Source organism: Ictalurus punctatus, chromosome 27 (assembly GCF_001660625.3).
Source record: "Ictalurus punctatus breed USDA103 chromosome 27, Coco_2.0, whole genome shotgun sequence".
Lineage (NCBI taxonomy): Eukaryota > Metazoa > Chordata > Actinopteri > Siluriformes > Ictaluridae > Ictalurus > Ictalurus punctatus.
Window position 1 is genome coordinate 6,778,120 of NC_030442.2, and position 19,381 is coordinate 6,797,500.

Here is a 19,381-nt window from a genome sequence, read left to right on the forward strand (position 1 = left end):
TAACAGAGTCCCTCCTTTTTCACAGGCTCACAAGTAATTGGACAAGCTAGTGATCATAAATATATTAGGATTATTTTTAATACTTGGATGTAAATCCTTTTCAGTTAATTACTGCCTGAAGTCTGGAACCCATGGACATCATCGAATGCTGAGTTTCCTCCCTTGAGATGCTTTGCCAGGTCTTTACTGTAGCCGCCTTCAGTTGCTGTTTGTTTGTGGGTCTTTCTGCCTTCAGTTTTGTCTTCAGTAAGTGAAAAGCATGCTCAGTTGGGTTGAGGTCATCGGCCATTTAAGAACATTTAATTTCTTTGCCTTAAGAAGTTCTTGGGTTGCTTTTGTGGTACATTTTGGGTCATTGTCCATCTGTACTGTGAAGTTCTGTCCTATGAGTTTTGCAGAATTTAATGGAATGTGAGCAGATAGTATAGCTCTATACACTTCAGAATTCAGCCTGCTGCTTCTATCAACAGCCTCATCATCGATAAACCATCAATAAACTGGTGTTTACCAGTGACCCAGTTCCATTAGCAGCCGTACATGCCAGTGCACTCCTTTTTAAGAATGTACCAAATTGTTGATTTGGCCACTCCTAAAGTTTCAGCTATTTCTCTGATAGGTCTAGTTTGGGTTTGTTTTTTGTTTTTGTTTTTTTGATTAATGATGGCCGCCTTCATTTGCATTGACACCTCTTTGGACCACATATTGGCACATTTCAAACAATAGGGTTTTAACACATGGTTTCTAAATGTGAGCAATGAACCAAGAACTCAAAACAAAAATGAAAATGTATTTGTGTCATTGTGTTTTAGGGTTTTAATTCTTGTTAAGTTTTATCCTAGATGATATGTAAGATATACAGTATGTGATGTATAATTTTAACCCAGTGTGGAATATCTTTTTAAGAGTACGGTGAAAAAAAGGTCCACTAGATGGTGCCATTGAGTTTTAGACACATGGTCTTGTTGGCATTTTATATGCAGATGTATAGAAAGGTAACAAAAGACAAAACAAAAACAGAAACAGGAAATCCGATATTTACCCAGTTGGTGTTTTAACGAGGGGGGTGGAGAGCACTGTGTAACATATATGGCATAACACAAGGCTATTGTGAAAGCACTTTCAGCCACAATTTCAAACCTTATTTACTGATGTCTTTCCCATAGATCTAATTGCAGATGTCATTGTAATCATTGTTTCTACTTAAATAACATCTGAGGAGTCTTGTGCACCAATAATGAAGCCTCTTTCAGTCACAGATCTTTTCCTCTTTACAACTTGATCCAATAGTAAGGTCAACCATTTTGCCATGTTGAATTTGACTTTTTTCTGGTAGTGAATATGAGGTTAATATAAAATCTTTAACTATTTTTCACTTCTTGAAAGGATAGTAGTTCCTTAGTTTCTGCTACACACGCGCACACACACACACACACATACACACACACACGTACACAGTCACACACAGAGTTACAATCAAAATTATTCAGCCCCCATTGAAAAAACAGGTTTATTGTCATAATTTACAGACTTTCAGCTGTTTATAATGAACAAATGAATCAAAAGCAATTGAAATACTTCGACACAACGAATGCTTCAAGTGGTTTCCACAAATTCAACTGAAAATGCAATTTATAATGACTTCTCCACTCTCAAAAGTGTAGAAACAGAACTGGAACTTTACAGCACGATGGATCAGCAAAGAAGAATGAAGAAAGAACACTGTCCACAGTCAAGCATGGTGGTGGCTCTGGGGCTGCTTAGCATCCTCTGGCACTGGAAACCTGCAGGGTGTGGAAGGCAAGATGGATTCTCTGAAGCATCAGGAAATCCTAGGAGAAAACGACATGCTGTCTATGAGGAAGCAGAAGCTTGGGCGTCATTGAACTTTCCAACAGGATCCCAAGCATACCTTAAATTCCACCAAGGCTTGGTTGCAGAAGAAATCCTGGAAGATTCTACAGGGCCATCACAGTCACCTTTGCAGCATGCAAACACAAGAATATTACTGAACTGGAGACCAATGCTTATGAGGAATGAGTTAAGATTCCTCAGGAATGCTGCCAGAAGCTGTGTAGCCAGACATGCATCTCGTTTGCAGCAGGTCATAACAGCAAAAAGGTGATCTACTAAGTATTAACATGCTTACCATGAAGGGGTTGAATAATTTTGAAATTGGAGAAGTCATTATAAGTTGCATTTTAAGTTGAATTTGTGGAAACCACTTGAAGCATTCTTTGTGTCGAACTATTTCAATTGCTTTTGTTTGATTTGTTCATTGCAAACAGCTGAAAGTCTGTAAATTTTTTTACAGTAAACCTGATTTGCAATGGGAGTTGAATAATTTTGATTACAACTGTATATATACATTTTTTTTTTTAAATAGGCAAGACGGGACATGATGAAACATTCTGAGAGAAAAAAAACCCCTCAATATGAAGTCATGATGACTGTCAGCAAATAGAAAGACAGTTTTTGGAATTGTTGTTAAGTTATTTTTTATTAATTAATTTAACGTGCTAAACAAGAAGTGAGTTTATTTCTAGGAAGATAATATCATGTAAGTATTTGTGAAATTTTAAACTATATTAAAACTCTTAACGCTCTCTTAACAGGTCCTACTGGCGCACACACTTTCTTCACTTCATTAGTTTGAGATGCCCCTCTATGTCTCATGCAAGGATAACACTAAAGTTTGTGGAGCTGCTAAAGTTTGTGGACATGTCTATCCCTCTCTAACCTTTTGGTCCGACTCCTGCCAGAGCAACTGGGAATACTGGGGGTGAGGTGGGAATACATGCTGGAGGAGATGCCAGTCCATCTCAGGGCTCCATTTACCAACACACAAACACTCATTCACACCTAGAGGCAATGTATCATAGCCAGTCCATGTACTGACATGTTTCTGGGACATGGTAGGAAACTAGAGATACCAGAAGAAACCCACAAGGACACAGGGAGGATAAGCACAGAAACTCTGCACACAGACAGTAACCCGAGCTCAGGATCGAGTCCAGAACCATGGAGCTGTGAGGCATAATAATCATTTATTAACTTAATTTATAAACTTTAAGCATTCTCAAATAGAACAGATAGATAGAACAAAAACATGTATTTCATCTACTTATACATATACATATTTATATATTTATATTTACATTTACATATAAACATATTCAGAATGTACATTTAACTGTCATTGACTTGTAAGTAGCAAATGGAAATATTGTCATTTGGGGGTTAGTCTAATAGACTAACCTATATTTCATATAGTCATTTTGGTATTAAATTGATACTTTGACTTGTTTGAAAATAGCTCATCTATTCAAACAAGGTAAATGCTTTGAGTTTCAGTTCATGTTTTGTTAACCCAATTCATCAGCACCAAAGCTGTACTTTTCACACACATACATCACAACGGCTCCTTCTAACAATAAGATCGATTTCCCATAATCCCAATGAGGTGAATGTGGTGAGGAAAAAAAAGTAAGTGAGTGACTGAGTGTGTGTGTGTGTGTGTGTGTGTGTGTGTGTGTGTGTGTGTGTGTCTGTGTGTGTGTGTGTGTGTGTGTGTGTGTGTGTGTACTTCAAGTCCAGTGAATAACCTGAAATCGTGCAAAAGTAAATGGTAAACTGCCAGAGGTTTAAAATAATTAAATAAAAACTAAACAATAAACTGAAAACTGAAAAATAATGCAAATTTCAGGATTATAAAAACAAGACTGCTAAGCAAATTACAGCTGTTCTGCTGCAATGTAAGTAAATTAAGCTTTGCAAGCTGATGCAAGCAATTCCTACAGGTGTCAAAACTTACGAACCCTCTGTCTGTATAGAAGCAGTGTTGGAACAGACTGTATTACTACACCCTCTAGGGCAGTTTTTAGACAGCATTGCACTACAGGATGCAGCATTCTTCATTTTCCAACAAAAGGAAGAAAAGCAGAACATTATAACCCTTAAACGTGTAGGTCTTTCCTTTAGAGGAACTGCAAAGAAAACCAGGGTGTCAGTGAGTTCGGTTTCCTAAACCATCAAAAGGTACAACAAAATCAGAAGACAAGTCTCTGAAAGTCAACAGCTTGCATGATAGGTGGCTCACAGGACAACACCTTCAAGCACAGCTGAACGCTGTTTGAAGTAAACAAGTTTCAGTTTCTATGGAGAGAAGACTTCAAACTGCAGGTTAGACAGGTCGAGTGGCAGTAAGAAAAAGCCATAGCTAACATGGAAAAATAAGAAAAAGAGATTTGCCTGGGCCATGCAGCACAGCCAATTGACTACTGAAGACTGGAAGAAGATCTAATGGACCAATGAATCAAAATTTGATTTGAAGCTTGATGATCTGGGGCTCTTTTGCTGGATCCAGTGCTAGTAACTTTCACAGAGTGACTAGCATTTTGGACTAAAAGGTCTACCACAGCACCATTTATTATCCTCTGGTCTATGCCTAATTTGTCAGGGGTCCATCCTACAGCAAGATAATGAACCAAAACGTACCTCCAGGCTGTGTCAGAGCTACCTTAGAAGACAAGAATATGCCAGTAGGCTTCAAATCATGCAATGGCCAGCACAGTCCAGAATTAAAACACATTGAGCTGGTTTGGGATGAACTGGACAGAAGGGTGAAACCAAAGCAAGCTACAAGTGCAACCCATTTGCAATAGTATTGAAGTCAGCTTCAACAGCTTATAGGGTTAGGTTCAAAGGACAACAGCTAACTTTCCAATGTTTGATTTCCATTGTAGAAAGAATTCCTTGCGCGCTGTTATATCTGCAAAAATTTTGCCACAATCTTATAAAACAAAACAATTCCATTTTTTTTCAATTGTTTCTTTGTTCTATGCTTTAACTGCAGAGTACATTGAGACATTATACTGCATAAATATCAATAAAAAATTGTACCACACAAATTTATATTTGTAATTTTTTACAATCATTTTTATATAACAAACTTTATTTTGGTGGATAAAACCTCAATAATAGAAAATTCATTAATTATCAATAGCCCAAGCATATCCATTCAATAATATGTATATGCAGATTTTCTAAATATCTATCTATCAAACAGTGTAAACCTCATGAACCTCAATAGTCCCACTGTATGTAAACTACCACACCATAGTGCCACATGTGGCTATGTTTTGCTATTTTGATCCCACAGGCCCACATGCACCTGTTTTGTTGGGGTATGCAGCTCAAAACATGACTCCACCCCTCTTCCACTTGTTCTTTTATTCTTATTGGCTCTCTGGGATGTTTATGCTAATTACCAGCTTGCCCCCTGCACCTGACTCCCTGTGAGACAGCCCTCAAGCATCAGCTAGACTTATTTAAACCTGCCATCTCTGTCTCTGGGCATAAACAGTGATTCTTCCCATGCTGGCATGCTGAAACAGGAATCACATCTGCTTAAAAAAGTTTCCAAAAGCGAATCATAGGATATTAAGATGCCTCGATCTTTCTTGGTGAAAAAACACCTCAGTCACAAGAAGCCCAACTATGGCACGCTGGATTCACAGAGTGGTGGTGAGTAATTTTCACATTCTTGTTACAGCTTTATACTGGGCCATGCAGGAAAAACGGATCAATGATCCGTTTTAGTTTGTAGACTGTAGACCAAAGGGGCCGGAGTTCAGACCTGGTCCAGTGGAGTCCAGCACATTTTGGTGAATAGCCTGCTCTAACAGAAATTAGAATCCCTGCTAGTTAAGCGATAACCAACTGATAACCCTTACAAATTATCATCGACTTGACTTTTTTATTATCGAATTATTATCAACTTTGAAACATTAAAAAAATTCTGACATAGTACATGCTTCATTTTATCTACTCGTTTTGTCTGTATGAACAGGCTATAAGATTGATGAGCTGCTAGTTTTGGTGATGCTCTTCATCAGAGAAGACTCATTCATGACAGAAGTGAAGCAAACCTTTTGCGACAGATCCAACAAGCCCAGTTGGCGTTTAGCAGGTGCAGGATTTCTCAAAAAAAAAAAAAGAGAGGAGCTTTTATTGTCAGCCCTTGTTTTGGAGATCTGAAGGGTCCCATTAAACATGGTGAAGGGGGCTCGCTAGAGCATGATTCGCCTGAAACCTGTGGGTTTTGTTCACATGCTTTCTCTTAAGCAAACAAGCCCCTTAACCTCCTCTGAGAAAAGGACATGCTTTACTATTCAGCAATGAACTTATCTGCAATTAAGCAGCTGGGCCGAGAAAAAAAAATGGTCGGGAAGTTCTCTTAGATTGCATCCCTAACACTAATTCAGTGAAAACACTCATTGAAAAAAGTGTTGAAAATAACTGGACTACAGTTTGAGCAAGCCATTGTACAGGTTTAAGACATGTCTGACATTCACTTAGAACAAGAAGTCACTTTATAGGTATTTTGGTGGCAAGTATTTCACTCATTAATGGAGTAGTTAAGCAAAATGTTAAAATAAAAATAAAAAATTAAGATTTGTTTTTTTTGTCTTTATTCCAAATGTACTCAATATTTTTTATAGTAACAGGTAGTGGATGGCTATCACACCCAAAATCTGTTCAGGAAATATCTGTCTCAGCTACATCCAGTATTTCAGGGATGACGTCCAACCTGCTGATGTAGTTTAGGACACAGTGTGACTGTAATCCCAGGTCTTGTTGATGGAAGAAATTGTGTTTTATTGAACCTTTTTTTTTCAATGAGGAAATACCAAATATATGTACTTACTCTTAATTTCCCCATTTCCCCATTTCCCCATTATATTATTAACTTAGACGTTTTATCATGTTTTTCTGGTTAAGGATCAGAGCTATATAAACTGTGATAATTGTTTAATCACATTTATTCATTTGGCTCGTGAGCCAATCCAAGCATAGAGCTGAGGGTATGGGTAAAAGGGTCTTTGCCCGAAAAGTGGGTCACTGGTATTTCTGGGATTTGAACTCACAACCATCATGTCAATTGTTCAGGACCGCAACCATTTCCCTTAAGGAAAAGTCACAGGAATGAACCTCCTGAACAATCACATGATTCACATGTGGGTTTATTAAAAACTTCACACGTCATGTTTGACACATTTTCACGTGTAGATCTATCACATCATGTGCTTGTGTTTTTCATTTTCATGTCACAAATGTATTTGTACTTGTTCATATATGTAACATATGAATAACGCCTTCACATGTTTTCGCATGTGTTCACATATTACTCACAGGCACATGTGAAAAACATAGAATCATGTGATTTTTCTATACGGGTGATCTACCAATGAATTTATTCAAATATCTGATGTACCAACAAACATATTCTTACTTATTTATAAGATATTTTTCAAACATGAAAAAACCGTCACAGAGACTTTGTTGATCGTTTTACAGATCCTCACACACAAGTGATCCCTGTGCTGTCTTCGTGCTCCAAACTCACCTCTCCTCATCCTGATGAAAGTTTTCTCCCTGGTCCATGCCTATTGAACCAAGCCATAAGGTCAGTGTCACAGATGAGTTCCATTTGTGCCGTGATTGAACCGCAGCCTTTACAGGACTCCAGACTGCCTTCAGAAGGACACACTTACACCCTAGCCGTGAGTCAGACCCAGCTGAGAGCCTCTGAGCCTGCAGCACCTCAGCGTCATCATAGCGACAGAGCTTTGCCGGACAGTGTGGTGTCCAACGTTGCTGTTTCCCTGTTAGGACTTGCCTCGAAGGGCAACATCCAGGAGCACTTTGAGTGTTTTGACTGTCATAAAACCTATTTCACCTTTTCTGGCCTGGCCAAACACAGACAGCTCCAGTGTGAGTGGCCGTGTCAGAAATACTTCAGCTGCAAGTACTGTGACAAGGAGTATGTGAGCCTCGGCGCTCTGAAAATGCATATCCGCACACATACACTGCCCTGTGTGTGTAAGCTGTGTGGGAAAGCCTTCTCCAGGCCCTGGCTGCTTCAGGGACACATACGCACACACACAGGTATACACACACAGTCACACAATGCAGAGTTAATCAACTATGTATTATGTATTAAAATGTATTATCTGTCTGTCTGTCTGTCTGGCTGCCTGTCTGTCTGGTTGTCCATCTATCCTTCTGTTTGTCTGTTGGTCAGTCGGACTATCTGTGTGTCTGTCTGTCTAGCAGTCTCAGAAGTATATGGTAATGTAGTAATGTGCTCTTGCTTCAGGTGAGAAGCCATTCTCGTGTCCTCACTGCAGTCGGGCATTTGCTGATCGCTCTAACCTGCGTGCTCACCTGCAGACACACTCAGACGTTAAGAAGTATCAGTGCAGGAGCTGCTCGAAGACATTCTCCAGAATCTCACTTCTATCCAAACACGAGGAGGCTGGCTGTTGTCTGTCATCCTGATGGTCAAGCGTTACTTTTCTATCATCATACCATGACACTTGAGGCCCTGGTTTCTCTCAGGTCCACCGCTCCATGCTGATCTTTATATACAAGAGGAGACTAGGAGAATGCACTGTACTAACTCATTTTCGAGGCACTGTTGCTTTAAGATTTGTGTGTTTGTTAGGGACTGAATAAGTGTTTGTGCTAAGTTACTTGCATGTATTGTGAGGTCTACTTCAAATTTTAGGACTCGTTTTGCGACTGTATGAAAAGTCAGTGGCACTTGTACTGTTTTCTGTTAAAGATTTTGTATAAGCAACGTTTTTAAAATAAAAATTATTTTCTTCATTTGTCTGATGCTTTCTGATACCTCACTGTCATTTTCCCTGCATTAACCCTCCTGACCCAGGACGCCAGGTCCACTGATATCCACACACACACATGCTCATGAAAGAGCCTCCAATCCTGAGTCAATGTACGATGCTCCTTCAGTGGCAAAATTACTGCACACAATATTTTGTCAAAGGTGATCACTGATTGCTTTGTCATTGTTGACCTGTTTTGTCCTTCCTATCATCTGTGATTTATTAGGTTCTTTCTAGGTTGTCACCTGGTTGTGTTAACATGTGGTAGTAATATCTCATCGTGTCAATGACATGACTACAGAAGTTATTTAGCCCACATCAAACAAAACACTAGTTGGAAAAATTATTGTGAAATTTTCACTCCGTCCAAAGTTAGCTGGCAAATCAGACTGTTTAACAGCATACAGAAATGACAGTAGGAACGATACAACAGAGAGAAAAAAGAGAAATACTTAAATTGCAGATGCCTTTGAAAACTTTCTTTGGCTTATATATAGTAGAAGAAGTACTACTTATAGCAGATTATACTAGACTCTCACATATGCTGACATTTAAAGACCTTTACTGCCTCACACTCTCACACTCCCTTACACAAACCTGAAGCAAACTGCACTGAAATGTTAGAAATATGAGAATTAAGGTTTACAGGTTTAATCCATTTTATAAACCAGTGGCTGTGAACGACAGCTGAGGTAAAGTAGTTCAAATCCCCACCAGACAAGTATAACTGAAGATTAGATTTCACATCTAAGCCATTGAAAATCCCATACCTGGTCTTGACCGGGGGGCCTTTCTCCTATCTCAGGAGGACTCTCCTGCCGAAGGTAAAGGTAAGGTAAATAGTATGGAACTTCCCATTCCAAAACCATGGGCATTAATATAGAGTTGTTCCACCTTTGCTGTTATAATAACCTCCACTCTTCTAAGAAGGCTTTCAACTAGATTTTGGAAGGTTGCTTTAAGGATTTGTGCTCATTCAGCCACAAGAGCGCAAGAGGTTGCGTAATGATGAGGAGGTCTGCTGCACAGCCAGCATTCCAGTTCATCCCAAATGTGTACAGTGGGGTTGAGGACAGGGTTCTATGCAGGCCACTCAAGTTCTTCCACTCTGTCCTTGGCTTCATGGAGATGGTTTTGGGTGCAGGGGCATTGTCATGCTGGAACAGGTTTGGAACAAACTGTGTGCCACCAGTTTGGGGAAGAACCACATACGGGTGTGATGGTCAGGCGTCCACATACTGGCCATATAGTGTAGATTAGTAACCCACAATTTTTTAAATTGTTTATGTTTTTGTTAGAATTGACACTGAAGTATGCCATTTCAGAAATGTAACATCCCCCTTTTTTACTTTCTTGCAAAATAAGACAGCTCATCAATCTTCAGTCCAACAAATACTACTCTAACAAATATTTTTTTACACAATTATGCATGTTATACAGCATTAAATGTACAGAGGTACAGACTGTTGTTATATTAGGTTGGACGATTGTTATACGATTGTGAATTTTCCAGCCATTGTTTCAGTTCTAATTAAGAGATTTAAGCTGCTTGTTTAGACACATCACTTCTTCATTTGGACAGCAGGGCACAATAGACAGAAGAGCCACATCCATTTGACCCCACTTGCCATTAACAAGGATTGTACTTCACAGCTCTGCTTTTTCTTTAGCTAATTAATATGTCTATTTGGGGGACAGCTGTGCACAGGGAGAATTTTACAAGTCTAAATAAAACCCCACAATGCTTCCCGTTAGTAATGGGGCATGGAAAATTCCTCATATAAATGTGTGTTTATTGGCAGGTGGATGTGGGCCAGCTGCATGCCGAGGTGGCACCGTGCTAGGGCCGGGGGGGTGGGGGTGGTTTGAGGGTCAGAGAGAGAGAGAGAGAGAGAGAGAGAGAGAGAGAGAGAGAGAGAGAGAGAGAGAGAGAAGGAAAAGGGAAAAGAGAAAATGAAAGAAATGGAGAATGAGAGAAGGACAGAAAAAAAGACAGGCAAAGAATGAAGAAAGAACAGGAAGTGAAAACAGAGAAAATTATAAAGGAAAAGAACAGAAAGAAAGAAAGGAAGGAAGGAAGGAGCAAAGAGATGAAGGTGTCACTCACTCCTAACAGAAATGCCCTTTTCTCCTGCAGAATGTCAGTCATGGCTGAAATGCAGGTTGGAGCTTCTGAGCTGCCTGATTTAGTTCACACAGACAGAGCAGCGGAGCCACAGAGTGTTAAACACACACAAACACACAGCAGTCACACACACGCTGCTGGACCAAATGAGCCACCTGTCACGGCAAACACACTTGTCCTACAGTTACAAGCTGATATGTTTAAGAGCTCCACAACAGAAGAATGTAAAAACGTCTGTGTAGCATTTAGGTGTTTAAGTTTAAAACTGTCACATGACATACTGTCAGTTCCAAATTTATATGAAAATGATCAAAATGATTGTATAAAATAAACACACAATCATTCATATGTTTCACAATTCTCAAGAAACTCTTTAAATAATAGCATTTTCTCTTAATACATCTGTGGCAAAATTTAGGGTTAGGGTTAGGGTTATCCCTAAGCTCTAAAATAAACAAACAAACTGGGCCATAAGCTCTGTTGCTGCGGTTGCCATTTTGCTAAATTCACTAAATGATCAAAATGACAAAAATAATCAACATAAGTTTTCAACAAAAGTGACAGATGATTGTTGATCTGCACACATCAGGTAATGGACAATTAAAAATCCATTAAATGCACACAGGGCCATAATAAAAGAGTTTTAAAAGCATCAGAACAGTCTATTTATATGGAAGAGGATTCCTAAATCGAAGAGGAAAGTCAAAATCCACACATCATTATAATATTAAATGAGTTCTAAAATGTTCTGCATGTCGGAGCCGACATCATCTTCAAGTGTCCTCAAACGTTTTGTACATTGTGGGGGTGCCAATAAAAATGTACTACTGACAATAATTTTTAAAATAAAACCATAAAGCATCCCTATGTTTTAGCACCAAATATCAATTCAATTCAATAATATTTATATAATGCATTTGTATATTATTTTACATTTAGTAAGCAATTAGTTTTGCCTTTTATTTCTGCCTCTCTGAATATCCTCCTCAGATCTTGCATCATCTTCTAGACAGTATCTTTTTTTTCTTTTCTTTTCTTTTTTTTTTTTTTTTTTAAAATTGTTCTAATAGTGGATTAATAGTTCTAATAGTGGATTAATAGTTCTAATAGTGGATTAGTGGAAATGTGCATCTTCAGGCATGTAGCTCTTGTCCAATTAATTGTCCACAATGAAATTGTCATTTCATGTTGCTGAATGACAGAATGCTAGTGTGTTTCACTTCTCATTTACACTCCAGTGAAACAGGAAGTCATGGATGTCTGGTTAAAAGTCCTAAAAACTTTTTCAAGGTAAACTAAAATATAAACGAAAAATTCTTCGGTTACATTTTGTTCTTATGAATTTCTAGGGTGCCAGTGATTGTGACACCAGTATTCCAGTGTGCCAGTAATAGTGTACCAATAATTCTGGAGCTGACTGTGTATAAACAATGCAGAAAAGGGACAACTATTATTCTGATTCAGAAATTAATATATTGGGAGGAATATATTATAGTATATTATAGTATATATTATATATAGCCTTATAATGTATAACGCAATGAGAAGAAAAAGGCTGTGTTCTATTTTTAAAGTGTTTAGCCCTTTCTCACACAAAACATTTCAAATGTCGAACCATTATGAGTTCTTCAGTTGTCAGTCTGAAATTTGTATGTAGAACCCTACAGAGCTTTTAGGAAGCTAAGAGCCCTTAACTCACTAAAGAATCATATGAAGAACTCTTTTTTGTAAGAAAGTATATTAAGGTAAACTTGTTTCTAAACTGGTGGAAAATTGGGTTTTTGAATATCTGTTTTTGTGATTTATGTATTTCAGAAATATCAGTGATAGTATCGTTTCAAATTCATTGTGGTGGTGTACAGAGCGAAAATTACAAACATTGTGCCACTGTCCAAATACTTATGGACATGACTGTATATTTTTGTTCCAAAGCAATAATTAGAGAGCATCTCAAGAGCCATGACAAATCCATATGTTTGAGCAGATCAGACCCTCTTAAGGGGTAGCATTGTATGCAAAAGGACAGGTCTAGGGGTCAGAGATCAGGGGTCAGGAGTCAGGCTCCGTCTGCGAGACTCCCTGCAGTTTTACTAGATTCATGACACTGCAGGCACCAGCCAGGCAGATTCCTTGGCAGATCCCGCATGGTCCATCCTTCACCTTTGAAACTCTGAAATTACACCCACTGCATTCTTCTAAATTCCAGTCAGAACTCAGTAAGACACCATCACCTGTGATCTGATGGCCAGACGGGATCTGCTGAGGAATCTGTCTTACTGTTGCCTGCAGTGTCACGTACACACTGCCCATTTTGGGAATATAGTCAATTTTTGGGTGTGGTTCCCGCCACCTGGCTGCTGATTTTGGTTTGGGGCTTAAAAGGAGCATAAAGGTTGATCAGCAAGTTAAACATGACCAATGGTGGAGACACTCATGATTTCCTGTGACTGATCTGTGATATCTTTACATCAGCTGATGTCCTAGGCTCCTATCTATAGCCACTGTGACTCCACAAAAGAGTGAAATGGGCCTAAAAATATGCTATAGCGAGCATGAGGCAGGCATGAACCCACTCCCCAAACTCCACTCTGAGTCAAAAATAGAGGCAGGAAGGCTATTTCTGACCAAGAGCAATGCAGAAGCAGCAACCGGGGCTTCCATCTCTCGCTTGCTCCTGGCACAGAGGAGTGGAACTCAGTTTCCACTGCTGCGAGTGAGTTAACGGCCTCCGATTCCACAGTGGACACCTGTGCTTTTTCTTCTTTAGATAACAATCCTGGAGCCTGCTTCATTTATTGCTGACTGTTTCTTCAATCTTCCAAGTTACAGAGCCCAAAACATCTCTCACAGTAACTCACACTGCAATTTCAATCAGTTTGTCCTCGAGGTCATTGGGTTCACTGAGACTACGTACTGAAAAGATGATGATTTTATTTATTTTTTTATGACAGTATGAACTCTGTCAAAGAAGGGCAATGTCCAAATGTACTTTGTTACAAAGTATTTCAAATGAAATATATAAAAATGTATACGAAATACTGTGATCAAAATATCATACAGCAATTTGCCATTTTAAAAATGCAGAAATACATTTTGTAAGGGGCATGAGATCAGCCACGGCAGTTGATTAAAGTAATGTTAGCATTCTGGTGGATGAGAGCTAACGGTAAGGGTTCTTCTGAAACCACACTTGTGGTATCTGCTATATTATGTAAACACTTTGCTGTAGCACATACCATTGATCCATTTTTATAAACATTTGAACATTCGTATTAGAGCTGGCACTATTGTCAGACAGAGCCATGCTGTTATAGAAAATTAATCAACAATTTCTGACCAATCAGCAATGTGATGTTGAATACTCGAATCTGATTGGTCAGAAATTGTTAATTAATTTTCTATAACAGCATGACTCTGACAATAGTGCTGCCAAAACACCTCCGATCCATCGAGGCATGGACACCACAAGACCTCTGAAGGTGTGCTGTGGTATCTGGCACAATGACGTTAGCAGCAGATCCTTTAAGTCTTGTAAGTTGCGAGGTGGGACCTCCATGGATCGGACTTGTCTGTCCAACACATCCCACAAATACTTGATCAGATTGAGATCTGTGGAATTTCGAGACCAAGTCAACACCTAGAACTCTTTGTCATGTTCCTCAAACCGTTCCTGAACAATTTGTGCAGCATGGCAGGGCGCAATAACCTGCTGAAAGAGGCCACTGCCATTAGTGAATACCGTTGGCATGAAGGGGTATACTTGGTCTACAACAATGTTTAAGTAGGCGGTACGTGTCAAAATAACATCCACATGAATGCCAGGACCCAAAGTTTCCCAGCAGAACATTGCCCAGAGCATCACACTGCTTCTGAGGGTTGCCTGCTTCCTATAGTGCATCTTGGTGCCATATCTTCCCCAGATAAGCAATGCACATGTACCTGGCCATCTACATGATGTAAAAGAAAACATGGTTCATCAGACTAGGCCACCTTCTTACATTTTTCCATGGTCCAGTTCTGATGTTCATGTGCCCATTGTAGGCGCTCTGACCGGTCTATGGCTACGCAGCCCTATACGCAGCAAGCTGGTATGCACTGTGTCTACTGACTCTTCTGTGCAATTTGAACAGCCTTGGGTGCCCATGACCCTGTCGCCGGTTCACCGGTTGTCCTTCCCTGGACCACTATTGTTAAGTACTAACCACTGTATACTGGGGACAACCCAAAAGACCTGCCGTTTTGGAGATGCTCTGACCCAGTCACCTAGCCATCCCAATTTGGCCCTTGTCAAAGTTGCTCAGATCCTTACACTTACCCTACCTATTTTTCCTACTTCCAACACATCAACTTGAAGAACTGACTGTTTATTTGCTGCCTAATATATCCCACCTCTTGACAGGTGCCATTGGAAAGAGATAATCAATGTTATTCACATCACCTGTGAAGCCTGTGTTTAAGCCAGTTGTCATGAAGGTTTATCAGGAAGGCTTATGGTAGGTGAAAACTAATTTAGATAGTGAAAAATATCCTTGGAATTCTGATCATTACACATGTTTCTTCCAAGAGCCTTCTCTCTAAACTCTACAAAACTGAACTTAATCAGTTCAAAGTAAGGCTAGTATTTTGTATTTTCAGAAACATGGCAAATTCCAAAAACAAATCTGCGAATAAAGAACAGTGCCAGTGAAAAAGCTTGGGGAAAAATAACTGAATAAATGGCGTGACAGCTAAAAAAAGGTTTCTTAGAATTAGTCTCAAGATTCCGATTAGCTCGTAGGTCAAAGTTGATTTGTTTCCCCCTAGTACACTAATCATAATTAGTCTCAAAAGCCTTACAGGACAAAGTTACCCAAGCATGTGATGAGACATGAGATGTGCAAAAATAATCAATGGGCTTCATAAGATATTCAGTGCTACCAATTCTGGGATATTAATACAGTCTTGTCTGTCTATAAATACAGGGCAATGTATTTATAATAAGCAAACCATTGCATCTCCATTGCGTCGTGGCAAACTATTACGATCTAGTTGCCACTTTTAGCCCAGTGAAGACAAAATTGGTCTATATTTAGGCCACCCAGCGGATGCTATCCGACCTAAGGGGGATATTTCGGTGGTCGACCTTGGAGCTGGTGGAATATTTTCCACAGTGAGTGTTGGCTGCATATAAATATCAAGCTCCAGCGACTTGTTGACACACACCTCATGAACGCAATGCATTGCACTTGTTACCCAAACCGTGCCACCAGGCATGAGGGGGGGGTCTGCTGCTTATATCTGTCCACTTGTTATGGAAAAAAGCCTCAGAACAGGTGCAGCGTGCTAACATTTCATGGCCTGTTCCAGTTCCATCCACCCCACCCTGTTTTTCCACCCTACTGTGAAGTCTGTTTTCTGTAGCTGGATGTCTGTGGCCTGCTCCCTGCACTTTGCTTTCCATGCTGTGGCCTTTAACCCCAGGGGTTAAGTAGCGGCACCACTCTGGAGTAGGCGCCTCTAGTGTTGACCTGGCTTGTCAAACATACTGTTCACTTTCCCTAGGTGTGTAAAGCTCATTTGCTGTCACTCAGCACTGAGCTCTACATCATTGTTACAGGAACAAAAATAGAAATAAAGAATTACACTTCATTGAGCATTGCTGATACTCTTACTCAAAGGGAGAAATCTGTTGCTAATCTCTAATATTATGCCACTGACATTTCACATGAATACTGCGATTGTTTAAAGTGCGATTGTTTAAAGTGCGATTGTTTAATGTGTGATTGTTTAATGTGTGTAGCTCAGTGGTTAAGACATTGTGCTACTAATTGGAAGGTGATGAGTTCAAACCCCAGCACCACCAAGTTGCCACTGTTGGGCCTTAAGCAAGACCCTCAACTGCTCAGATATATAAATGTAAATCACTTTGGATAAGGGTGTCTGATAAATGCAGTAACTGTGATTACATGTGGGGGTGCTGAGGATGTTACACCACCCTCTAGTGGCACAGGGTGAATATGACATTAAACTGATTTTTTAATTATTCTACTTAATCAAATATTCAGTGAGTGAACAATTACCACATTAATAATAAAGGGTTAAATGTTGATTTGCTGGATTAAATGTTAAAATAATACTCAATATTTGCAATAATGCTACCAGAAAACTTATTTGGTGAACAGAAAAAAAATAAGCGCATTGTGTTTGTACATGTCGAGTGATGTAACGTCCCAAATTCTATTTACTTATTATTATTATTATTATTATTATTATTATTATTATTATTGCTGACGTATTCTTCAATATTAAAGAGAGGTATACAGATAACATTTTAAAAAGGATGTATTTACCCTCCAATTCAATGTGTATCTGCTGTTTTTTTTTCTCTCCTGCATTTAAAAAGAAGTTCTTCCACCTGTTCCTCTCAGTACGGGGAAACACACTTCACTCTCACAAACCCTTGTGGATAGAGTGCCTATAGTGTGTGTCTGAATACACACCCAGAGCAGCAAGAGCAGAGCCTAACCTTCCACATGAAGGTCAGGGTGGAGAAGAAGAGGCGTTGGCATTCACTGCACTAATTAAACTAAACCAGCGGCTGATTAGCATTCAGTCAGGTTTCTTGTGTGAAGAGCTTCACACAAGAAAACTGAGAATAGAACATAAATGAGGAAAAAGGTGGCACATAGATGAAGTTTATTCACATTTGACAAAGTAAAACTTATTGTGGTCAGGGTAGCAGACCACATTTTTAGGCATACATGGTTACAAAATGTGAATAAACTATATGGCCAAAAGTTTGTGGACACCTGACCATCACATGCATACATACTTGTTCAACATCCCATCCCATAGTTAGTCCCCCCATGCTGCTATATTAGTGTCCATTCTTCTGGGAAGGCTTTCCATTAGATTTTATAGCATGTCTGTGGGGATTTGTGATGATTTAGCCACAAGAGGTCGGGCACTGATGTCGGGCGAGGAGTCTTGCGTTCTAATTCGTCCCAGAGCTGATCAGTCGGCTTGAGGTCAGAGTTTTGTGTAGGCCACTTCCACTTGTTCCACTCCAGCCTTGGCAAACCACATCCTATATGACATCCTATACAACTGTGTGCTTCCACTTTTGTGGCAACAGTTTAGGGAAGATCCACATGTGGATGTGATGGTTGGGAGTCCACGTACGTTTGGCCATATAGTGTATCTTTCTCAAACCACATCCTGTTGTTCAGTACTGTCAAGTAGACCATTAGAAGTGGTTTAGGACACAGTGAGATTTAAGGGTGACATTCTTCCACCAAGACACCATAAAGATATAACTCTGCATTTATCAATTACTCGTCAGTTATATTATCCTTGAAGCTCCAGTACAACTGAATAAGTTAACTTTAAACACTAAACATGTTTTGACTACATTTGCAGTAAGTGGAAGACTCCTGAACCAATCCTGAACAGGACATGAAGATGCAACAGGCTATAAAAGCTCATAAACCTGTCTAATGGAAATAAACGCTGAAGTCATTCAGAACTGGTAGGCTTACTTGCAATGTACTACTGGGCACACACATACACACACAAAAAAAGTTTACATGCAACACAAAGCCCCTGCTTGACAAAGTACGGCATCCCAGCCTTTCCCATTTGCAAACTAATGTAGGCTTCATGGTTATCACTTACGGCCATTTATTAGCCACACTGCACTGTGTCATGGTGCAGTAATTCAGCTCCTCTGCCACCTGCGGCTGTTGGAGGGCACGTTCAGACCTGATGTTGCCAGCATGTGGGTTCAGGAGCGTCTGCATGTTTCCGCGCAGGCTGAGATCTCCCAGGAGGCTGTATGTTTTCTCAGACACCCTCGTCGGCTTCCAGCTCCAGCACCTCTAAAGCCAGTTATTGCCTGGGCAACCAGCAATTGTGTCCCTGCTCCCCCCCATTCTCCTCAGCAAAAGAGTCTCCCCACTTTAAGAGATTGTCAGGAGTGTATTCAGTGGCAGTAATTAAGTCTCACTAAAGAAAGTGCACCCCGAAACCACGCACTTCTCCCCTTTATCCCCCATTCCCTACATATACACAGGGACAGGAGCAGAAATGCCCTGCCATTATCATCAACTTAAGCATACATGAGTTTGTAAGAATAATCAACTGCAATTAACTGATCAACCAAACCTCAACAGTTTATATAGTCCTGCAAAAAAGCAACTTTTGAAACATGTTTCTTAATGTCTTGCTTAATGCGTTCTTTAATGCCCCCCCATACTGTTTATGTGTTTGATTTAAGCGTTTATGATATACGATACTATTACCACCTACTTAGCATGCTCAGGTGAGTGTTTTCAAATAGTTTTTGTGGTTTTATGAGGCATTTTTTGAAAAAGTGTGGACGGAATTTTTGTTTTGTTTTTTTGAACAAAAATACAGTCCCCTTAAATACTATCGGAATGGCAAGGCCAATTCATTTGTTGGTGCTCTTCACCAAAGACAGTTTGGTTGGAGATCAAAAGATGATATGGGACTTAGGAGGAGTTTAGGATTTCAGCTTTTATTTCTTGGAATTTACATTGCGATGTGTTAAGCAACATAAAACATAGAACCT

General features: G+C 39.6%; 1 protein-coding gene across 1 annotated transcript; it reads left to right on the forward strand.

Annotated features, from left to right (window-relative positions):
- Nucleotides 1-5,060: 5,060 nt before the first annotated feature.
- On the forward strand, nt 5,061-8,670 carry snai3 (snail family zinc finger 3). Its single transcript, XM_017458408.3, has 3 exons — nt 5,061-5,523; nt 7,357-7,947; nt 8,159-8,670. The coding sequence occupies exons 1-3, from the start codon at nt 5,445-5,447 to the stop codon at nt 8,338-8,340; spliced, it is 852 nt and encodes a 283-aa protein (XP_017313897.1). The 5' UTR covers nt 5,061-5,444; the 3' UTR covers nt 8,341-8,670.
- The last annotated feature ends 10,711 nt before the right edge of the window (nt 8,671-19,381 follow it).